Source organism: Dendrobates tinctorius, unplaced genomic scaffold (assembly GCF_039654945.1).
Source record: "Dendrobates tinctorius isolate UK_male_01 unplaced genomic scaffold, ASM3965494v1 ptg000011l, whole genome shotgun sequence".
NCBI lineage: Eukaryota > Metazoa > Chordata > Amphibia > Anura > Dendrobatidae > Dendrobates > Dendrobates tinctorius.
In genome coordinates, this window is record NW_027361679.1 from 116,879,379 (window position 1) to 116,905,124 (window position 25,746).

Below are 25,746 nucleotides of genomic sequence, written 5' to 3' on the forward strand. Positions count from 1 at the left end.
GCTCCAATAGTTTTTGTAAAGAAAAAGTTTGGTACCATGAGAATGTGTGTTGATTACAGAAAAATTAACAGCATTACACATAAAGATGCCTACCCATTACCCAGAATTGAAGAGTCATTAGCTGCACTTAAAACTGTTAACTACTTTTCCACCTTGGATCTCACCAGTGGCTATTGGCAGGTTCCCATGGCAGAGGCAGACAAGGAGAAAACAGCATTTACCACTCCAATGGGTCTCTGTGAGATCAACTATATGCCATTCGGTCTCTGCACTGCTCCAGGAACATTTCAACGGCTGATGGAGTGCTGCCTGGGACACATGAACTTTGAGACAGTCCTGTTGTACCTTGATGATGTCATTGTTTTCTCCAAGACTTATGAAGATCATCTGAAGCACCTGGCTGCGGTGTTTGAAGCCTTGTCCAATTTTGGCCTAAAGGTGAAGCCTTCCAAATGCCACCTCCTGAAGCCCAAGGTACAGTACCTCGGTCATGTAGTGAGTGCAGAAGGTGTGGCACCAGATCCTGACAAAGTCACAGTCATCCGGGACTGGCCAAAGCCCATCAACCTCCATGAAGTACGCCAATTCCTTCGGGTTGGTAGGCTACTACCGAAGGTTTATCAAAGGCTTCACTGAAATAGCCACTCCTATGCAAAATGTTCTGGTGGGGCAGTCCAAGAAAACCAAACAGAAGAATTCAACATTTGAATGGACTGAGGAGTTGCAGAGATCCTTCACCAGACTTAAGATGGCTCTCACAGGGGATGAAGTTTTGGCCTACCCAGATTATGACAAACCTACAGGCTACACTGCCCTGGGACCAACAGCCCTACCTGTGGAGGGCTACAACATCATTGCTGCACTACACCATCTGTCCCAGAGAATCTGCTTGCAGCGTCGGCTTAACACCTCCCTTGCCGAACACCACTGGTGGTGTCACGAATCACTTATAAACTTTATTCCCAACTCAACCCCTTTTAAATGGGCGCCCAGGGCCACGGACCGGGTCACCGCTGCTGTGACACATCCCGCTGACACCGGCTGGTACCGAGTACCCGACAGCCCTGGGAGAGCGACCCACCAGCGCTGATACAGGGCCCCACCAGAAAGCCCAGCTATATTGGCATCTTTTGAGAGCCGATTCACATGAAAGCAAGCTGGAGGAGGGAGAGTCAGCTGACGCTTCCTCCCCATCATTCTTCCTCAGCGTCTGACGTCTCAGCGCGAGGACGTCACTAAATGACGTCCTGTATGCTGAGATGTGCGACGCTTCAGAAGACAAGCTTCCTCCCCTTCATTCTTCCTCAGCGTCTGACGTCTCAGCGCGATGACGTCACTAAATGACATACTGTATGCTGAGATGTGCGACGCTTCAGAAGACAAAATGGCGCTGTGGAGACTAGAGCAGCGGAGGAACGTGGAGGAGAGGTGAGTATTGCATTTTATTGTTTTTTAGAACACTGTGTGCAGATAAAACTGTATTGAGGACCATGGGGGGATGTATTATACTGTATAGACAGTGGGGGGGGTGCGGTGCTTTATTCAAGGGGGGATGGTTTATACTGCATAGACCATGGAGAGGGATGCTTTATACTGTATGAACCATGGGGGTGATGTATTATACTGTATGGACCATGGGGGAGATGTATTATACTGTATAGACAATGGGGGGGATGCTTAATACTGTATGGACCATTGGGGGTTGTATTATATGGTACAGACAATGGGGGGATGCTTTATACTGTATGGACCATGGGGGGGATGTATTATACTGAATAGACAATGACGGGATGCTTTATACTGTATTGACCATGGAGAGATGCTTTATACTGTATGCCATGGGGGTTGTATTATACTGTATAGACAATAGGGGGATGCTTTATACTGTATGCCATGGTTGGTTGTATTATAATGTATAGACAATGGGGGGATGCTTTATACTTTATGGACCATGGGGAATGTATTATACTGAATAGACAATGGGGGGATGCTTTATACTGTATGGACCATGGAGGGGGGGATGCTTTACACTGTATGGACCATGGAGGGGGGATGCCTTATACAGTTTGGACCATGGGGGGATGTGTTATACTGTATGGACCATGGGGGGATGTATTATACTGTATAGACAATGGGGGGTGCTTTATACATAAGGGGGGATGCTTTATACTGCATGGACCATCGAGCGGGGATGCTTTATACTGTATTGGCCATGGGGGGATGTATAATACTGTATAGGCAATGGGGGGTGCTTTATACATGAGGGGGGATGTTTTATATTGTATTGACCAGGGGGGATGCTTTATATTGTATGGACCATGGAGGGATGTATTATACTTTAAAGACAATGGGGGTTACTTTATACATGAGGTGGGGATGCTTTATACGGCATGGACCATGGAGGGGGGATGTTTTATACTGTATGGACCATGGGGGATGTATTATACTGTATAGACAATTGGGGGCATGTATTATACTGTATAGACAATGGTAGTGCTTCATACATGAGGGGGGATGCGTTATACTGTATGGACCATGGGGGGATGCTTTACACTGTATGGACCATGGGGGGATGTATTATACTGTATAGACAATGGGGGGGTGCTTTTATACATGAGGGGGGATGCTTTATATTGCATGCACTATGGAGGGGGGATGCTTTATACTGTATGGACCATTGGGGGATGTATTATACTGTATAGATAATGGGGGATGCTTTATACTGTATGGACCATGGGAGGATGCTTTATACAGTATGGACCATGGGGGTATGCATTATATTGTATGGACCATGTGGGGATGCTTTATGCTCTATGGACCATGGGGGATGCATTATGCTGTGAGGACCATGGGGGATGCATTATACTGTGTGGACCACGTGGGGATGCATTATACTGTATAGACCATGTGGGGATGCATTATGCTGTGAGGACCAGGGGGGATGCTTTATGCTGTGAGGACCAGGGGGGATGCATTACACTGTATGGACCATAGGAGGATGCACTATGCTGTATGGACCATGGGGGGATGCATTATGCTGTATGGACCATGGGGGGCTGCATTATGCTGTGAAGACCAGGGGGGATGCATTATGCTATGAGGACCAGTGGGGATGCCTTGGACTGTATGGACCATGTGGGGATGCATTATGCTGTGAGGCCCGGGGGGGACTCATACAGTATGGACCATGAGGGGATGCATTATACTGTATGAACCATTGGGGGATGCATTATACTGTATGGGACATGGGGTACATTATACTTTATGGGACATGGGGTGCATTATGCTGTGTGGAAGACTATGTTGGGCTATTAAAATATTTTACGTGGGAGTCTTTAAACTGTATGCAAACTATTATACAGTGTTAAAATTTGTGCAGGGTCAATCATACTGTTTGTGGGGTGGGGAGAATATACAGTGTGGAGAGATTTGGGGCTGTTATACTACATGGAGGGCTGGGTCACAGTTGGGGGATCATACTGTGTTGGGGTCACCATACTTTTCCAAGACAGTTGCTGGGTGGGGTACAGTAGGGTCATCATACTGTGTGTGTGAAAGGTACTGTGGAGGAATTCACTATGAAGGTATCTTAGTGTTTGTGGGGCACTTTTGTTGACATAATACTTTACAAGTGCAATGAAAGGGAAATATGGGACTTCAGTAGGAGGAAAATTAGGCATCTCACAGTACCACACAGTTGGTGCAGTAATAGGGACACATATGGCAACATCAGCTTAGCATTGGGGTATCAGCAGGATGAGGAGATTGTAGATAAATGGAGATGGTGCAGGAAATGTGAGAAGTCAGATGTGTCTTTGCTGTAATCTCTGCAGATGAGTCCTGGCTGGAGAAGTTGTCATGTCGGTCTGGGCCAAATGGAAAAGACGTGAAAAGTGAACGATTCCATCAGAAAGATCGTCAGCGGTAAGTCACCATCTACAACTGTGCTGTAGTATTGCTGTATATGATCTGCAGGGCTGGTATCTACTACTGTCACCATATGGTGGCAATATTGATGTTTGTCTTTGTTTGGAGATTCTTTTCAGTAACAGTGCAGTGATCTTCTGCTGAGGGTCTCCTACATCCACTATTAGGGTGCACCACTATAGTTGTAATCAGGCTTACATGGTTAAGGGCCCACTCAAAAGTTTCACTCCCCCCCCCTCAACCAAACCCCTATCTAGCTTCTCTCCTGACCTACATGTCTCACTGGTAACGCCCCCTTTCATTTAGAATAAGCTCTGGAGGCAGATTCTCAAGGAGAAGATCGGTGTCAAACCTTTAGACACTGAGCTCATTTATCCATTAAGAAATAAGTGGATTTCTCTGGAATAAGAAATCGAGTCACAGTTGTCAAGATATCATTTTATTCAATTTTCTATGACCTATATGACCATGGAAATGGCTTATGATGGTTGATCCTACTGACAGATTTCCTTTAAAGGGAACCTGTCAGCAGGATTGTGCACAGTAACCTACATACAGTGTCAGGTTAGCGCCATTATACTGATTAAAATGATACCTGGGTGATGAAATCCGTCTTGTGGTTGTTGTTTAATCTTTATTTTCAGTTTTGAGCTAATGATATGATTGTGCTCTTGGGCAGCCTGTGGGGGGGGGGGTCTTCATGTAGTGCTCTACTTCCATATTCATCTGTATATGATGCTTCAGTGACCTGTCCCTTATTTTACATACTGAATTTACTATTGTTTGAAAAAGTAAATAAAGAACATTCATCATGCAGGCAGTGGCGCCTGTACGATGTATAATATGCATATATTCATTTTATTTAGGTATTTTGTGGAAAAAAAATATCTTTAATAACTTAAATATCTTAAAATTCTGCTGGTGGACGCGCCTGCACAGTAGCATGTATCACGTTCCGATAGATGCTACTGCACAGGTGCTACCACCATTTTGTTAGAGAAAAAAAACTAGGGTCCATAAAGATGGCCCGGTGGTGCCTGCACAGTGGCGCCATCTTGATGGAGCCTGATTGTTTTTTCTAGCAAAATAGTGGAGTAGCATCTATTGGAATGCGATTGATGCTACTACATAGTAACATAGTAACATAGTTATTAAGGTTGAAGGGAGACATTAAGTCCATCTAGTTCAACCCATATCCTATCCTAACTTGCCCTAACATGTTGATCCAGAGGAAGGCAAAAAAAAACCATGTGGCAAACAGTAAGCTTCACATTGGGGAAAAAAATTCCTTCCCGACTCCACATACGGCAATCAGACTAGCTCCCTGGATCAACGCAATATTAAGGAAACTAGTGTATATACCCTGTAATATTATACTTTTCAAGAAAGGCATCCAGTCCCTTCTTAAATTTTAGTAGGGAATCACTCATTACAACATCATATGGCAGAGAGTTCCATAGTCTCTTACAGTAAAGAATCCGCGTCTGTGAGTATGCTTAAACCTTCTTTCCTCCAGACGTAGAGGATGCCCCCTTGTCCCCGTCACAGGTCTAAGAGTAAAAAGATCATTAGAAAGGTCTTTGTATTGTCCCCGCATATATTTATACATTGTAATAAGATCACCCCTAAGCCTTCGATTTTCCAAACTAAATAACCCCAAGTGCAATAACCTGTCTTGGTATTGCAGACCCCCTAGTTCCCTAATAACCTTGGTCGCTCTTCTCTGCACCCGCTCCAGTTCAGCTATGCCTTTCTTATACACCGGAGACCAGAACTGTACACAGTATTCTAAGTGTGGTCACACTAGTGACTTATATAGAGGTAAAATTATGTTCTCCTCATGAGCATCTATGCCTCTTTTAATGCATCCCATTATTTTATTTGCCTTTGCAGCAGCTGCCTGACACTGGCCGCTAAATGTGAGTTTGTCATCCACCCATACACCCAGGTCTTTTTCAGTGACTGTTTTGCCCAATGTTTTACAATTAAGCACATAATTATACATCTTGTTCGTTCTACCCAAGTGCATGACCTTACATTTATCCCCATTAAAGCTCATTTGCCATTTATCAGCCCAAGCTTCTAGTTTACATAAATCCTCCTGTAATATAAAATTGTCCTCCTCTGTATTGATTACCCTGCAGAGTTTAGTGTCATCTGCAAATATTGAAATTCTACTCTCTATGCCCCCTACAAGGTCATTAATAAATACAGTATGTTAAAAAGAAGCGGGCCCAAAACTGACCCCTGTGGTACCCCACTGCTAACCGTGACCCAGTCCGAGTGTGCTCCATTAATAACCACCCTTTGTTTCCTATCCCTGAGCCAGCTCTTAACCCACCTACACATATTTTCCCCTATCCCCATTGTTCTCATTTTATGTATCAACCTTTTGTGTGGCACTGTATCAAAAGCTTTTGAAAAGTCCATGTACACCACGTCCACTGCATTCCCTTGGTCCAGTCCTGTACTTACCTCTTCATAAAAGCTTATCAGATTAGTCTGACAGGAACGGTCCCTTGTAAACCCATGTTGATATTGGGTCATAAGGTTATTCTTCTCCAGATACTCCAGTATAGTATCTCTTAGAAAACCCTCCAGGATTTTACCCACAGTTGAGGTTAAACTTACTGGCCTATAATTTCCAAGTTCAGTTTTTGTCCCCTTTTTGAATATTGGCACCACATTTGCTATACGCCAGTCCTGTGGTACAGACCCTGTTATTATGGAATCTTTAAAGATTAAAAATAATGGTCTATCTATGACTGTGCTTAATTCCTGCAGTACTCGGGGGTGTATCCCATCCGGTCCCGGGGATTTGTAAATTTTAGTGATTTTTAGACGCCGCCGTACTTCCTGCTGGGTTAAGCAGGTGACATTTAACGGGGAATTTTTATCCCTGATCATGGTATCCGTCATGGGATTTTCTTGTGTAAATACTGATGAAAAAAAGTCATATAGCATATTGACTTTTCCCTCATCCTCATCCACCATTTCACCCAGACTATTTTTAAGGGGGCCAACACTATCATTTTTTAGTTTCTTACTATTTATGTAGTTAAAGAATATTTTGGGATTATTTTTACTGTCTCTGGCAATGAGTCTCTCTGTCTTAATCTTTGCTGTCTTGATTTGCTTTTTACAGAATGTATTTAATCTTCTGTATTTAGTTAATGCCTCATCACTACCTACTTGCTTTAATTCTTTAAATGCTTTATTTTTATCTCTTATTGCACCCCTTACAGCTCTATTTAGCCATAGTGGTTTCCTCCTATTTCTAGCATGTTTATTCCCATATGGTATATATTGTGCACAGGTCCTATTCAGGATGCTAATAAACGTCTCCCATTTTCTTTGTGTATTTTTATGTCTCTGTATATCGTCCCAGGTAATTGCACCAAGATCATCTCTCATCCGTTGGAAATTTGCCTTCCTGAAGTTTAGTGTCCTTGTAACCCCTCTACTACACATCTTATTAAAGGATACATGAAAACTTATTAATTTGTCATCACTATTACCTAAGTGATCCTCAACCCTTATATTTGATATGCGGTCTGGCCTGTTGGTTAATATTAGGTCTAGCAGTGCCCCCCCTCTTGTTGGGTCCTGAACCAGTTGTGAAAGGTAATTGTCCTCTCATAGTAGTCAAAAACCTATTACCTTTGCTGGAACTGCAGGTTTCGGTTCCCCAATGTATTTCAGGGTAGTTGAAGTCCCCCATAATAATGACTTCTCCTTGAGTCGCTGCTTCATCTATTTGCTTTATGAGGATAGTCTCTGTTGCTTCCATTATTTTTGGAGACTTATAACAAACCCCTATCAGTAATTTATTATTTTTCCCCCCTCCCCTTATCGCTACCCACAGGGACTCTACATTTTCATTAGATTCATATATATTATCACGAAGGATGGGTTTTAAGGATGATTTTACATATAAACACACGCCTCCCCCTCGCTTATTTGTTCGGTCATTTCTGAACAGACTATAGCCCTGTAAATTAACAGCCCAGTCGTGGCTCTCGTCCAGCCATGTCTCAGATATCCCCACCATGTCATAATTATGTTCCAACAACATTAACGCCAATTCCTCCATTTTGTTGGCGAGGCTTCTGGCATTAGTATACATGCACTTTATGTATCTCTCTGTACCTCTATTCTTTCTTAAATTATTAACTGTTCTAACCCCACCCCCCATGCCACCCCCACCCCCAATGTCATTATTTCTGCCCAGGTTTCTATCTGCAGTGTCTTCCCCTCCTATAAAAGGAATACCCTCCCCCCGTCCCTAGTTTAAACACTCCTCCAACCTTCTAGCCATTTTCTCCCCCAGCACAGCTGCACCCTCCCCATTGAGGTGCAGCCCGTCCCTAGCGTAGTACCTGTAGCCAACTAAGAAGTCGGCCCAGTTCTGCAGGAACCCAAACCCCTCCTTCCTACACCAATTCCTGAGCCACTTATTAACCTCCCTAATCTCCCGTTGCCTCTCTGGCGTGGCACGTGGTACAGAAAGTATTTCCGAAAATACCACCTTGGAGGTCCTTGCTTTAAGCTTACAGCCTAATTCCCTGAAATCATCTTTAAGGACCTTCCACCTACCTCTAACTTTGTCATTTGTGCCAATGTGCACCATGACCGCTGGATCCTCACCAGCCCCTCCCAGTAATCTGTCAACCCGATCAGCGATGTGTCGGACTCGAGCGCCAGGTAGGCAGCACACCGTTCGACGATCCCTGTCTTTGTGACAGATTGCCCTATCTGTTCCCCTAATAATTGAGTCTCCCACTACCAGAACCTGTCTGACCTGCCCTGCTCTCCTATTTCCCCACTTACTGGAGCAGATACTCCTCCGGCTTTCAGAGGACATGCCTTGCTGCAGCAGTGCTACTCCTGCACTAACACTCCCTTCATCTGCCAACTTAGCAAACTTATTGGGGTGTGCCAGATCAGGACTAGCCTCCCTGGTGCTCTTCCCTCTACCCCGCCTTCTAACTGTCACCCAGCTAGCTGCTTCACTGTCCTTAAGCTCCACCCTAGCATCCCCCCCTCATCTATCCCATTGAGCGTCTGCTCAATGAGCAGAAGACGCCTTTCCATATTGTCTATGGATCTCAGTGTTGCCAGCTGCACATTTAGATCCAGTATCTGGGCTTCCAAATGCACAACGTGCTCACATCTCGCACAGCAGTATGCACCCTCGACCGGCTGTTCAAGGATTTCATACATGCGGCAAGACGTGCACTGGATGGCATTGGCAATAGTGGAGCACATCCTAATGGGGATTGCACCAGACAATAAGATAAACAAAAATAAATTAAAAACAAACAAACAAAAAAGTATTAATATAATATAACAGCAATTCAGCAAGACCTCCCCTGGAAACTCCCTGAATCCAAAGTCACTGAATCTCAAGTCACACACTTACCACAGTTCGCACTTACGCTCAGGTCACACTCAGCTCGTTCACACTCGCTCAGGCAGAAGCGCCATTTTATTTGGGCACATACTGTGTATAGAGAGGCTATATGGGGACTCATACTGCATATGGGGAGATCTGTATATAGGGAGACTGTGTGGGGCTCATTCTGTATATAGGGAAGCTCTGTGGGGGCTCATACTGTATACAGGGAGGCTGTGTGAGAGCTCATGCTGTATATAGGGAGGCTATGTGGGGCTCATACTGTATATGGGAAGGCTGTGTGAGGCCCAAACTGTATACAGGGAGGCTGTGTGGGAGCTCATGATGTATCTAGGGAGGCTATTTGGGGGCTCAGACTGTATATTGGGAGGTTGTGTGGGTGTTCATACTGTACAAAGGAGGCTTACTTACAAATTTAATGTAGATGAGGGATTGCCACGTGACGAGGCATACAGCAGAAATCAGCAGACATACAAACATTAGATAATAGATGAATACAGTGTTTACTAACTAGTTTATAAAAGGAAAGGATGGTAGGTAAATAGTGTATAAATAACAACTATGATGACAGCAGTTAATCCAAATAATACCGGATAAGAGTGTACACAGGTTCAATTAACAGAATTTACAACTATATGAGAGCAAAATACAATGCGATTAACCCTTTCTATGCATAAATCCATAAAAAGATAGTGTTGTGCCAGTACTCTAGTAATAGCCTACTCGGAGCAGTTTTTGAAGTGTCTCTTACAGAAAAGGCCTTTTCTCCTAACTAACGACCTCTACAAGGATTTTTATATATGTGCATATATATTTTGATGTAATATGGTGCCGCTATGTCCTGAGACTGAAGTAGAAGGGTCCTTGCTGGGCTGAGTCCCGAATAATCAGAAACGCTGACTTGAAGCTGTTAGAGAATACTGATCTCTCCAACACTGGCCTTAGAAATAAGACCTCACATGGCTAGCCCAAGATGCTGTGTCCTTGGTTGTCCTCACAAAGTTAGCTCATGTCAAGCCGAACAACGCGTCGCAGAGTCACCAAAAACAGATCCAGAGTCGCACTGCTCTATCCAGACCTTTTTCCAAGGATACACAGCTGAAAGGCCCCTTTACATTTAGCGATGCACCAGCGATCCGACCAGTGATCCGACCCGGTCAGGATCGCTGGTGCATCGCTAAAGGATTGCTAGTGAGCTGTCACACAGGCAGACCTCACAGCAATGCAGCAGCGACGCAGCGCACGATACTTACCTTTCACACACAGCGATCCTGACGTCCTCCCGCCCGCCTCCACGCGTCGCTCGTCGTCACAGCAGGAAGCCCACCAGGAAGCTGACAACGAGAAATGGAGCCGGACATTCTCGCGCGATCAGCGATGGACAGCGGGGGAGCCGGTCGGAGGTAAGTATCACAAAATCGGTGACGTTATAGCGATATTGCTAGCGATATCGCTATGTGTAAAACCCCCTTTACTCTCCCCTTGAACTCCCCTGGCAGCTGTCACCAACTCCCAAATCCCCGCTCTGCAATTCTGTCCTCTCCACTGCCCGCTACTGGCCAGATCATATTTTACATCACAAATCTCTAACAATACAGTAAACTGTGATTAATCCTTACACTAATACAGATGTAAAATACTGACCAAATAGTGAACATGTGAACATGGCCTATGCATCAATCTCTGTCCTCAATAGTGGCTCATAATCTAATTTCCCCGTCTCAGACATATACATACTTTAACCAAAGCATATTATCTGCTTCCACCAAATTTATGTAATTGTACGTCAAGATTTTAAGTGATTTCCTGAATCTCAATGTATACTTATGTCACATGGATAGATTGAGCCTATGTCATTTGCAGCTGATATCAATTCCAAAAACTGGGACTTAAGATCCTGTCTGAATAACCCTACACAGTGGCATGTAAAAGTTGCAGATGAAATGATATCTAAAATGCCTAATGTTAAAGATGACACATTTCCTTTGCATTTTAGGCAAAAAAAATACATATATACAGCTCTGGCACAAATAAGAGACCACTGCACAATTTTATAAAAATCAGCTTCTCTACATGTCTGAAAGCCATTCCATTCGAGTGTCAGTTGAATTCCAACCAGAGTACACCTCATTCTACTTAATGTGCTTCTGGTTATGTGATCACCTGAACCAAATCTTATTTAACGAAGGAAAGTATAAAAAACCCTGCTGTGGTGTTCACAATTTCAGTTTTTCTTTTTTAATAAATGTGCAAAAATTTCTGCATTTCTGTTTTTTATCAGTCAAGATGGGGTGCAGAGCGTACATTAATGAGAAAAAATGAACTTTTTGGAATTTACCAAATGGCTGCAATGAAACAAAAAGTGAAAAATTGAAAGGGGTCTGATTACTTTCTGTACCCACTGTATATCTTTTTTTGCCTAAAACACAAAGGAAATGTGTCATCTTTAACTTTAGCCCTTTTAGAGATCATTTGCTTAACTGTTCACAATAACGGTCATTTTAAACCAGGGTTGTCCAAACTTTTACATACCACTGTAGATCCCCTAAAGGCCCCGTTACACATAACGATGTCCCAGTGATCCCACCAACGATCCGACATGGATGGGATCGCTGGGACATCGTTAGGCTGATCGCTGGTGAGCTGTCACATAGACAGCCCCTCCAGCGATCAGGACCAGCGAGCAAGCTGGTTTACAATGTAAACATTGGGTATCTAAGAGTCGCGCGGCTCTTAGATACCCAATGTTTACATTGGAAACCAGCGTTCAGCGACGCTGATCGCTGGTCTCTCACTGCCACACGCAGTGATGCGCGCTGGCAAGCAGGAGACCAGTGATCAAAAAACGGTCCAGGACGATAGTGCACGATCAGCGATACCCGGTGGGGGGGCCGGTCGCTGATCCCGGTCACACACAGCGATCTCGCTGGCGAGATCGCTGTGGTGTCACAAAATCAGCGATCTTGCTAGCAAGATCGCTGTGTGTAACGGGGCCTTTACACTGGTTGGCTGGCAATGTGATTTCAGGGCTGGCTGAGGGCATCTGCAATACTAGTACACCTGTATACCCAAGTTCATGACCCCTGTTTCCCCATTAAAATGTTTCATTATATTAAAAAGTAAAAAATGAAAAAGTAAACAATTGGTATCTGTGGGTTTCTAACCATAAGTACTACACAATTGCCATGTCATTGAGCCTGCATGGTATTCACCATAAAAATGCTTTTTTTATCCATTCTGCCACCCAAAAAAATGTAATAAAAAGTTAAAATTAGCATGCACCCCAAAGTTAAAATTTCAACTAGCATTTGATATCGACATAATAGTTTTGCAGTAATGATACATACTTATAAAATACATTTAATGTTTAATTTATTCCTCACAGATATCTTATTTAATATTTTGCATCATTATGGGTAATTATTCTTTGTTCTCCTTCTGTAGTCACTTGCTCACATCTTGAGGGTACGGAAACTGTTGACAGAGCCGGAGGTGCGATACTATATGAAGCAGATCTTACAAGGGGTTCAGTTCTTGCACCAGCAAGGTGTTATCCACCGGGACCTAAAGCTGAGTGAGTAGAGTGTTACTTTAAGTCACTGGTGACCTGTGTCCCCTCTGCATGTCACCACTTATTGTGGACAGTAGATGTTTCCAGTTCAGTGAGGCTTGCATTTATTTTCTAACAGCCAAAAGGTCACAAAGTATCTCTCAAGAATATTCAGTCACTGTCTGGCTCCAGAAATAGGACATTCCACACACAGACATTATAAACCTGGCACTTCTTAGCATACTCCCAAAGTAATAAAACTTAAATCTGCTCACATAATCCTCATCTTTATTCAATTTAGACTGGTGCAATTGGCATGTTATACTTGTGACTGTTTATACGTCTGCTATGCTCACTCACAGATTCATTCATCACCAGCTTGGCTTTTCAGGGAAGATTCCGTGTTTTTAAATTTTTATTAAACATGATTGTATAATCAGTTGTTTTTAATAGAAAAATAAATGTACCACTTTAATAGATTTTTATTTATTAATTTTTGCTTCAGCCACTGGGGGCTGCCATTTGCATGTGGGGGGTTTAATTTTCTGAGCACGGCACTTTCACACCTCAAATATGGCAGCCCCTGGGCATAAGAGACTGCGGTCGCTGTCCGACCACATCTTTTGTATTGAGGCCGTTCATCCTGCTTCTAACTGTGACCTGGTCGTGTCCCCTGGGATGTCCTGGTCACATCTGTGTGAGGAGATTGGCGCCATCTATCTGGTGTCCGCAGTGTACGCTGCAGGCTCCACTTTGCCCCTGTCATCGGACACACTGCTCAGTGAGTGGAATGACAGGAGCCTTCAGGAAGAGGAGGTGCCAGGAAGTGGAGGTCCAGGGAGAGGTGGGTAACGACAGGGAGCGCTGATCACAGCCTGTTATCAGTATTAAAGTACAGGCTGCGATCACCGCTCACCATCAACCAATGCAGAGCACAGCAATGAAGTCATCACGGTGCTGTGCTCTGAACACAGAATATGACGCCACACTGCGTGGGAGCACAGGGAAGGTGAGTACAAGCGTTTGTTGTTTTTTGTTTTTGAATATATGGGGCCATATACCAGGATGGGGGACATATATTAGGATAAGAACATCTACTAGGATGGGGCCCTATACCAGGATGGGGCACACATACCAAGATGGGGGGATATACGCCAGGATGGGGTCATATACCAGAATGGAGGACATTTACCAATATTGGGCCATATACCAGGATGGGAGCATATACCAGGATGGGGTCATATTCCAAAATGGTCCCATATACCAGGATGGGGCCATATATCAGGGTGTGGGCTATGTACCAGGATGGGGTCAAATACCTGGATGGGGCCATATAGCAGCATGGTAGACATATACCAACATGTGGCCTTATACCAGGATGGGAGCCATATAAAAGGATGGGAGAAATATACCGAGATGGGGCCATATATCAGGATAGGGGCTATATGCCACGATGGGGCCATGTACCAGGATAGGGGCCATATACCAGGATGCACTACATGGGACACATTATAATGTGGAGCACTATGTGAGGCACATTATAATGTGGGGCAATATATGGAGCCATTATACTGCAGGGCACTTTATGAGGCCATTATATTATAGGGTACATTATACTGTGTGGCACTATATGAGGCCATTATACTGTGGGGCACTATATGGGGTTATTATAATGCGGTGCCCTACATGTGGCCATTATACTATGGCATACTATAGGGGGTCATTATATTGTGGAGCACTATATGGGGCCATTATACTTTGGGGCACTATGTGCGGCACATTATAGTTTGGTTTACTATATGGAGCCATTACACTTTGGGGTACTACAGTGGGGATAATAAGTATTTCATACAATGTCAATATTGCGAGAATGCAAACTATACTACAAAGAATGGAGAGGTCTGTAATTTTTATCGTAGATACACTTCAACTGTCAGAGACAGAATCTAAAAAAATCCATAAAAGTACATTGTATGATTTTTACATAATTAATTTGCATTTTAGAGCATGAAATAAGTATTTATTTAATACAAAAAAACAGAACAAAGGTCAGACATTTCCTGTAGTTCTTGACCAAGTTTGGACATGCTGCAGCAGGGATTTTGGCCCAATCCTCCATACAGATCTTCTCCAGATCTTTCAGGTTTTAGGACTGTTGCTGGACAATATTGACTTTCAGCTCCCTCCAAAGATTTTCTATTGGGTTCAGGTCTGGAGACTGACTGGGCCACTCCAGGACATTGGAATGCTTCTTACGGAGCCACTTCTCAGTTGCTTTGGCTGTGTGTTTCAGGTCATCGAAAACCCAGCCATGACTCATCTTCAATTCTGTTACTGAGGGAAGGAGGTTATTGGCCAAAATCTTGTGAAACATGACCCTATCCATCCTCACTTCAATGCGGTGTACTCATCCTCCTTCTTCCTCCAAACTCGTTGAGTGGAGTAGACACCCAAAATTTCTATTTTGGTCTCATCTGACCACATAACCTTCTCCCATGCCTCCTCTCTATCACCCACATGTTCATTAGCGAGCTTCAAACGGGCCTGGAAATGTGCTGGCGTGAGCAGGGGGGGACCTTTCGTGCACTGCAGGATTTTAATCCATGACGTCGTAGTGTGTTACTAATGGTAATGTTTGAGACTGTGGTCCCAGCTCTCTTCAGGTCATCGACCAAGTCCTCCCGTGGACTAATGCAGAGGCCATTATACAGCTTGTGGACTAATGCAGGGGCCATTATACAGCTTGTGGAGTAATGCAGGGGCCATTATACAGCTTGTGGACTAAAAGCAGGGGCCACTATACAGCTTGCAGACTCATGCAGGGGGCCATTATACAGCTTAGGGACTAAAAGCAGGGACCATTATACAACTTAGGGACTAATCCAGGGGCCATTATACAGCTTGTGGGGTAATGCAGGGACCACTATACAGCTTGCAGACTAATGCAGGGGCCATTATACAGCTTGGGAACTAAAAGCAGGGGCCATTATACAACTTAGGGACTAATCCAGCGGCCATTATACAACTTAGGGACTAATCCAGGGGCCATTATACAGTTTGTAGACTAATGCAAGGCCATTATACAGCTTGTGGACTAATGTAGGGGCCATTATACAGCTTATGGACTAATGCAGGGGCCATTATACAGCTTGTGGACTAATGCAGGGGCCATTATACAGCTTGTGGACTAATGCAGGGGCCATTATACAGCTTGCGATGGAGATTGAAAGAGGGAGTAATGCAATGTAGAGTGCAAACCCCTGCGATCCGGGAGCCTGTACGGATCACCCGGACAGACTTTAAGCCATTTGATGAGGCTTCTGGAGATGTGGAGGAATTCTTTAAGGAATTTGAGCAGCAGTATGCTGTAATGGAGGTACCCCACTCTGGCTGGATGCATTTATTAGTGGGACTCCTTAACGGAAGGGCAGCGGAGGTTTACTCCCAGCGGAACCGGCATTATAACATCGTAAAGCGGACTATGCTGGATTACCATGCTATCACCCCAGACTCACATAGGGCCCAGTTCCAAGCCCTCCCATGCAACACAGGATATCCGAACATGCTCGGGAAAACCCCAGCAACGAGTATACTCGCTCATCACTATCAATAACCCGTCACGGGGTTGTGCTAGAATCCGATTTTTCAAGGCTTCACACAGAATACCTGATGGAGCAACTGACGTGTGGCAAAAACACAATATGAACACAGCCTTTACGTGATACGTCCACGCTCTTTAATGACTAAATGGCACAAATAATAATAACGTGCTATTGGTTAATTGGGGCAATTAAATGTGTCATCTGGGACTTTTGCATTTTTTTTCTTAAGGCTAAGACCTTACAGGCAAGTAGTTGTAAACTACCTGCCTGTTCTGCCCGGCACTGATCTGTGCTGGTGGGTCGCCCTCCCAGGGCCGTGGGGTACTCGGTACCAGGCTGGTAGCGGGACGTGTCACAGCAGTGGTGACCCGGACCGTGGCTCTGAGCGCCCAATTAATGGGGGAGATGTTGTGGATGGTGGAATGTAGTTAAATGAATAGTTTGTGATGCCACCTGTGGTGCTCGGCAAGGAAGGTATTAAGCGACGCTGCAGACAGATCCTCTGGGACAGATGGTGTGGTGCAGCAAGGATGGTATAGCCCTCCACAGGCAGGGCTGTTGTCCCAGGGCTGTGTAGATATGGAGACACTTAGATGGTGCAGTGTCTGGCGCAGGGGATGTAGCAGTGCCAGGCGGACGGACGCAGGAAGGAATGGAGGACACCAGGGCATGTAGTTCCAAAGCTTTACTCACAGTCTGTAGTGCCCGCTTCTGTGCCATGTCCTCCAGGTCAGGGACTCAGTCAACCTCCAGGCAAGATAGAATGCTCCCTTCCACACTCCGCCAACTTATGTGCCTTTCCTGAACGTCTCCTCTATAGTGCCTTTAAGTGTGAAGATCTCCTAGTACTGTGTTACACTGGAGTTCCTCCTGACAGATGTTCCCAAGAACTCTACTTGCACGGCAGACAGCTGTAGCCTGCTTCGGGGACTTTCTCTCTCCTGAGTCCCGGCTCTCTATCCGCATTGCTGTTGTGCCCTCAAGTCTTAGATGGGAGTAGTGCATTTACAGCCCACTACTTCACCCGTGTCTGCTGAAGAACCGTTAGTGTTCATACAAACTCGGGGACCGGGCCCCGGCCTTGCGCTTAGAACTTCTAGGCAGGGTTCTTCCTCTAACCCACGTCCTCTGTGTTCCCTTTTACTCCTACGTTCCGTACTTGTCCTTTCCCTTCTATGGAAGCCCAGGCTTCAGTTCAATGTCCTTCTCCTTTCCTTTCCCGTGCCAGCTGGCTCAGATCACTGAGGCAGCTGCAGCACTCCTTCCTCCATCCCTCTCCAGGGATCCCCACTCCTCTCCAAGTGGCTTCCTCTCCCAGACTCTCCTTCTGGCTGAACTGACTCACTCAATCCTGGAACTGTCCCGCTCTTATATATATATCTGAACTCCACCCACCTCCCAGCACATCTAGTGTTCCAAGCAGGGAACCACCAAAGGTGCTCTGCCTCTCTCTAAGCAAGGAGCCACAATGTGGTTTTGCTGAACTACTCTATTGTGTGGGGTTCGAGTGTTGGAGCGTGGTCAGGAGCCTCCAACTTACTTGGATGGTGGGGCACCACACCTTAGGAGAAGGTGCAGTACCTCTGTGGCGACTGAGCCTCAGGGGCGCCACACTGGCTCAGAGTGGTCAGGGACCGCTGCTGCCAGTGATTTCACGGCTTCATTTAGCCTCACTCTTGAGAGAGGTGAGTGTCAAGCTTCTCATGATTTCAGCAGAAATGCACAACAATAAGTTGACTGTATTCTCTAATTGCTCCTATTAACCAAAAGCACAATATTCTTATCTGTCATGTGATGTGCAGCTTTTACATAGCGCAGATTTAGGTGACAGATCTGCTTTAAAATAGAATTTTGTAGATTAAAATATTCTAATTTAAAAATAACACAACCAAATTTGTATTTATACTTTAATTGATTACTTGGAAATAAATATTTTTTTTTTCTGTTTTTGATTATGGTTCATAAAACAATGAAAATACTGAATGGGAGTAGTGGTGGGGGGGTGGACATGGGTTTGGTTAGGGGCGCTGGCTTTGTCCCTCTTTCCTTCAAAGAAATGTTGGGAAGTATGGTTCTGTCGTTGTTTAGTATGTTACAGTATAATACAGCCTAGTGCTTGTGTTTACTTTATTTGTATTGGATAATCTGCTGATTGTGCTGTAGATGGATGGTTAGAATCCGAATAGCTACCATTTGTAGCTCAATCCTCATATACACAAACTCACTGGGAGCTGCACATTCAGTTCCAAATAAAAACATGAACAAAATATCAATTTTTAAGCTGAAAATGAAGAAAAATAAAAAATATGCTGCTCTAACAAATTGCAGTGTCTGCATTTTAATTTACAAACCTAAATATTTACAGTGTAAACTGAAATTTCTTTCCAGACTTATCTTTTTTGTTAATCACTGAAATAATATTTAGTTGTATAACCTTTTTTCTGATAACTGCTTTACATCTGTGTGGCATGGCGTCATCTGACACTTGAAACATTTGAACAGATATTTCAGCCCAAGATCACTAGACTACATTCCATAGTTCTTTTGCATTCTTAAGTTTTGCATCAAAAACAGCATTTTTGATGTCCCTCCACAAATTCTCAATAGGATTGAGGTCTGGGGATTGGATTGGCCACTTCATAACATATATCTTGTTGGTGCGGAACCAGGATGTTGTCCATTTACTAGCGTATTTGGGGTAGTTGTCCCATTTTAAGGGCATTTCTTCTTCAGTAGAAGGCAACATGACCTCTTTCAGTATTTTGATATATTCAAACTGGTTTATGGTGCCTGGTATGCGATAAAAGGGCCCAACTCCATAGTATGAGAAACATCCTGTCACACATGTGGATCGTGGACCCACTGTGCCATGGGCCGGGCTTAACTAGGAGGAGTGTGACTAAACAGCTACCTGGTTTTTGCTAGAGCTCCTGATTGTGGAGTTAGGGCAGGGTCAGACGGCCGTATAACTTATGCGAGAATCGCATCACACTGCACGACTGGCCCGGCCCCCGACCTGAGCAAGACACCATGATGGATTACTATGCAGCTGTCAAGCTCAGGTCAGGAGAGCCGACAGCCAGGACGAGGTTTACCATGCAATTTTAGCACGAGAAATACGGCAGTCTGTCTCTGTCCTTAGGCTTGAACTGCTGGTAGTCAAGAGGTACCACTCCTAGGCAGTCTCCAGTACTGCAGCTGCTGACTGCAGCGGTCAAGATCGGAAACATGGACACAGGCTTGGAGTCACTGGCATAACAGGATCTGAGTACTGTTCAGACAATGCGGGTTCTGGGTCTCCGGGCAGAAGGAACACTGACTCAGAGTCAAAGGAAAGACAGGATTTGGATACTGGAACATGCTACAACAGTATGGACTCTAGAATGCTAACCAGGACAGACACTGGTGCTTGTTCAAGCACCACCGGAACAGTTTCAGTTCGGGTAACGCCGTACCGGCTTCAAGTTCAGGTACCACCAATAAGGCTTCAGGCTCAGGTACCGCCGGAGCGGCTCTTGGCTCGGGTACTGCTTTAGTGGCTAAAGGTCAAGTACTGTGGAAACAGCGCAGGTTCATGTATTACCAGTGGGCTTCAAGTTCAGGTACCGTCGGTACAACTTTACGCTCAGGTACTAGCTTCAGGTTCAGGCACTAACGAAGCAGCTTAACTTTCAGGTACCACCGGAGCGGCTTTAGGTTCGGGTACCGCCGGTACAGCTTCAGTGACCACCAGAGCAGCTTCGGGTTTACTGTAGGTACCGCCTGTGCGGCTTCAGGCTAAAATACTACCGGAGCGACTTCAGGCTAAGGTACCATCTATGTGGCTTCAAGTTCTAATGCTGTAGCAGCTTCAGGTTCATGTACCACCGGTGCGGGTTCAGGTACCACGGTAGCGGCTTTAGGTTCAGGTACCGCCAATGCAGCTTCAGGTTCGACTACCACTGGAGTATCTTCAGGTTCAGGTACCGCAGGTGCAGACTTAAGCTTCAGGTACATCCAGGGTGGCTTTGGTGTTTAGGCATCGCAGGTGCAGCTTCAGGGTTTAGGTACCACAGGTGCGGCCTCAGGGTTCAGGCACCGATTTTGCAACTTCAGGGTTCATTTACCACAGGTGTGACTGCAGGGTTCTCGACTACATGACACAGGATACAAGAAAAGGTTCAGATACATACAACACGGCATACGGGGACTGCACACCTCACTAGTTGCACAACCAGTCAACTTATGAAGAACCCGCACCTCGCCACCCTGCCTGAAGTCACCATTATGTCAGAGGAATCACGGTATGGTTTCCCCACTTGCACCAATGTGACTTTACACACCCCCTGGGGACATGTAAGATCAGCTTGGCACAGTTTTACAGAGACACCTCCTGTCCACACAGGCCCAGGGAGGCATGGGGAGTGAGAGAATGTCACCCACGCAGCCGATGACGTGGCACAAAACTGACAGGCTGAGGCCCCTTTCACTAGCTCAAGTGAAACAGATTTTTATCAGCCTGGTAGGACTGTCACCAGTTCCTTGTTGGATATAAGCCTGCTCCAGGATTATATCGGTCCATAAACCAATCTCCGTATCATGTGCAGTTAAAACCGAGAACATGGACGTGTTGATTTGTGGATTGAGATAAAAGAGCAGCCCAAGGTTAAATTATATATTTAATCACCTTAAGGGCAAGCTAGACAAAACACTAAATACACGATGGTTATATATACAGCTCTGGCAAAAAATAAGAGACCACTGCAAAATTTTCAGTTTGTCCGATGTTTCTCTTTATAGGTATATTTTTGTGTTTCAATATTTTTTATTAATTTTAGAATTTTTTTGAGGGAAGGGGAATAGGGTACAGAACAAAACGAAGGGATTAGGGTAGGGAAAACATAATCCCTGTAAAGGCAGGGATACCCCACAAAGTGGGGAATTAGACAGGCAAACATACGTGTTGTACAAGTAGTGTAACAAATCGCAAAGCAAATTGTATGCTATTCAAATCTAGGTACCTATGTCTGTAAGAATGTACTAATCAACTGTTGCTTTTTTTGCAAAAAAACTGTAGGAAGAAAGGATTACAATACAAATGCAAAGATCAATATACTTATAATAGCCGTCAGAAAAAAAAAACAGTACACATATTGTGTTAAATTTTACACAATTGTGATAGCTCAAAAAAAAAAAAAGATCAATACACGTATTATACTCCTGATAGTTCAGAAAAAAATTTAAATAGCTAGGTACGTTATATATATCATAGATACCGCTATACCTAAAAAAAATCATATTATATTGAATATAAAGAATATGAAAGCTTGTCCTGTTGGGGCCAAAAAATTGGTTCTTTCAAAAAAAAAACTACTATATAAAAGTGGAAAATATTTCTTTATACATTTCTATATGTAACTCTAGATTGAACAGCAACAAATAAATTACAAGACCCTCAGCCAAGAGGAAGATCCGATTTCGACGTCGAAAGGCTCGGGATAACCTTTTGAGTACTTATTCCAACGCACTCGAGGAAGTCCTTTCCCTCATCCGGAGAAGAAATAGGAATCACTCTCGATGCATATTTTACTTGAAGAGTTGAAGAAAGAGTCCAGGTGTATGGTATCTCAGCTCGCCGGAGTTCACGTGTGGTGTGTGCAAACGCTTTCCTTTTTTGTAAAGTCTCTCTTGAAAGGTCCTTGAGATAGATCAGATGACTGTATTTGGAAGATAGAAATCTTGGCTCTTTTGAAATACTCAGGAGCGCACTTCTTATCCAGTTGGGGTAAAAGGATACAATTATATCACTTGTTAAGCCCTGCGGCAGAGAGGGCGGCCTTCGTATCCTAAACGCTCTCTCAACCAGACATCTCTCATTAATGTCAGGGATCAAGTGAGAGATCATCGAGGATATATAATCTTTTAATTGAGAAGTGTGTATTGACTCAGAAATCCCTCTGATCTTGACATTATTTTTTCTTCTAAAGTCCTCGAAGTTAGCCATATGAATTTCTAGAGAAGCAATATCTTTTCGAATCTTATCTAATGAATCTGTTAATGTAGGGGAAATATGAACATCTCTATGTTGCGTTATTTCGCGTTTTTTATTATTAGAGGGGACCTTCATTTTCCGACCACAAAGAGGACCATCAGAGACTCTAGACGAGGTTGAATGGGTGTTGTCGGTCAAAATCATTAATGTATCACTAAAAAGTCTTTTTATGAAAGCCTCAGAGGCTTTGGATTTATTTAATTGCTTGAGGTCAATGTTTTTAAGAGTGGGATCACAGGATACATTACAGATGATATCAGCATTATCTTCTTTCCCCAAAAGTTCCACTGATGTAAGAAGAGCTTTAAACATGCTAACCATAAAAGCCTCTGTTGGATTGTCGTCAGATGCAGGTATCTCGTCTATCAAATTGGAAGAGGATTTTCCATGTTTCCCCTGATCCAATTTAGCTATGTCCAGTTGTTGTAAAGAATTTTCAATAGGGTCTAAGTTTCCCCGTATATCATCATCTCCCAAGTAGGAATTTGTGGATGAAGATTCATCAGAATCATCATTAAAATAATCACTTTTACTGAGTTCAAAAAAATCTGTCCCTTTAAAAATCTTCTCTGAATATACACTCTCCAGTTCTTCCGATAAATAAAGAGAGTCGTCCAATTGATCTGATCTCCCAACCAAAGATTCCGGGTGCTTTGAGGATTTACTTAGGGGTGCCCCTTTAAGTTTTACATTAGCTTGTACCATATATTCTTGTGGATCGGAAGTAGAGCCCCCCTCAACCAACAGTCCCATATGTACTCCACTCTTATCAGCAGAAGGAGCAGGTTTAGTCCCATTTAACTGCAGACCAGAATCACAAGAATTAAAGCATGTAATCAGAGACTGCTGTGATTTTTCCTTGTTATGAACATTCCCTCTATCTTCCCCTCTATTAAATTTGTTATTGCATGGCTTCTCATTAGATACATAACTATTTTCCACGCGATCTGTAACTTTAGGGCTCTTATGGGAAGATTTAATAGAGGTACTCCGCTTCATAATAGGGGATGTAGAAATGAATTGTATGAGTCTGCTTACCCCTTCAGTTGTCTGCTGAACTTTTTCAGACTTTTGTGTACTCCTTTGTCCTGCTTTCTCCTTCCCTGTTGTCATGGCTCTCCCCTCCTGCTCCCGTTCTCCAAAATGCACTCCAGGTGGCTCCCTCTCTGTCCGGAGACCTAGGGATTCCCCAGGCCGGTTCCATGTGTTTGTCACTGTCTCCTGCTCCTCCTTAGCCGCATCCTCTGTTATAAATCCATTTTTTGTTTGTGTCCAAGGAACAAAAGCTGGCGCTTCCACTCTTAATCCTCCTGCCTGCTTGATTGTAGATCCACCAACAGGTCTTGGCTTTGTGAGAACTGCTGAGTCATTTCTGGCTCCTCTCTTCTGCCTCCCAGCACCTGGGCTCACTGCAATCTCCCGACTTTCTTTCTTAGGTCTGTCTTCAAGTACTGGAGTTGCTTTAGGGGAGGATTTCTTGCCCACAGGTGTCCAACGAATCCAAGGTGCTTTGGAAGGCTCTGACTTCACCAAGGCTTGTCTGGCTTGATGTGCAGGTACAGCTTGTTTACCTCCGGCTGAAGTCAGGCCTCTGCCTGGTCTTCCACTGCTTTCTTGTCCCAGCATATGATTTTTCTCAGCAATATCAGCTTCTTTCTTCTTGTAGGTGGATCCAGGCATGTTCTAAAGGTTTTAAGTCACAAAATTTTCCACCTTTAGCAGATTTAAGCCGCTTCAAATAGGGGAATTGCAGGAGCTCCTGATGAACAGGTCTGCTCCCTTCCCCTGCAAACCATGCCCCCCCTTTATAGGTATATTTTTGAGTAAAATGTAAATTGCTCTTTTATTCTAAAAACTAGTGATAACATGTCTTCGAATTTCCAAGCACTAAATTTTGTATTTATTTTCAGAAAATGAGAAATGGTCAAAAGAACAAAAAAATGCAGTGCTTGCAGACCTCAAATAATGCTAAGAAAACACGTTCATAATCATTTAGAAACAACAATACTAATGTTTTAACTCAGGAATAGTTCAGAAATCAATATTTAGTGAAATAACCATGATTTTTAATCACAGCTTTCATGCGTCTTGGCATGCTTTTCACCAGTCTATCACACTGTTTTTGGGTGACCTTATGCCACTCCTGGTACAAAAATGTATGCAGTTCTTCTTTGTTTGATGGCTTGTGACTATCCATCTTCCTCTTGATTACATTCCAGTGGTTTTCAATGGGGTTTAGGTCTGGAGATTGGGCTGGCCATGACAGGGATGTGATGTGGTGGTTCTTCATCCACACATTGATTGACCTAGCTGTGTGGCATGGCGCATTGTCCTGCTGGGAAAACCAGTCCTCAGAGTTGGGGAACATTGCCTGAGCAGAAGGAATCAACTGTTTTTCCAGGAAAACCTTGTATTCGACTTCATTCATACGTCCTTCGAAGAGATTAACTTGCCAAATCCCAGCCTTGCTGAAGCATCCCCAGGTCATCACCGATCCTCCACAAAATTTCACAGTGGGTGCAAGACACTGGGGCTTGTACGTCTCTCCATCTAACTATTAGATGACCAGGTGTTGGACAAAGCTGAAAATTAGACTCATCAGAGAAGATTACCTTACTCAAGTCCTCTATGCTATGGTCCAATCCTTATGCTCTTTGGCAAACTTCAGCCTGGCTCTCCTTTGCTTCTCATTGATACAAGGCTTTTTTCTAGCTTTACATGACTTGAGCCCTGCCTCTAGGAGACTGTTACGAACTGTTCTTGCCATGCACTTCACCCCAGCTGCCATTTGCCATTCCTTTTTAAGGTCACTTGATGTCTTCCTGCAGTTACTGAGTGACATTCGAATAAGACGACGGTCATCCTGGTCAGTGAAGAGTCGTTTTCGCCCTCTGCTGGTCGGTAGCTTCGTTGTCCCCAATGTCTGCTTCTTGACCTTGTTGTAATGGACTGCCGTCTTAGAAATTTTAAGGATGGAAGCTACATGACGCTCACTGTATCCCTCTACTAGTAAAGCCAGAATTGAGCCCTTCTTTTCCTCACTCAAGACTTTTCTTTTCAACTCCTTTGGCATGGTTAAAAGTTTTTTTTTTCCTTCCTATTACTTTTGAGATATTACTAGCACCTCAAGGAGGATCACAAGGAAATGGATAGCATATTACTTAAATATGAGTGTCTGAGCAAAGGGTCTGAATACTTATGACCATGTGATACTTCAGTT

The 25,746-nt window shown here is 44.0% G+C and overlaps 1 protein-coding gene across 2 annotated transcripts in view; it reads left to right on the top strand.

Moving 5' to 3' along the window:
• The window catches only part of LOC141049881 (serine/threonine-protein kinase PLK2-like), a 163,967-nt gene that overhangs the window by 54,215 nt on the left and 84,006 nt on the right, over positions 1-25,746 (top strand). For both annotated transcript variants that reach the window (XM_073546724.1, XM_073546732.1), the window contains exon 7: positions 12,788-12,917. In XM_073546724.1, coding sequence (XP_073402825.1) covers positions 12,788-12,917 — 130 coding nt within the window. The remainder of the gene's footprint in view (positions 1-12,787; positions 12,918-25,746) is intronic.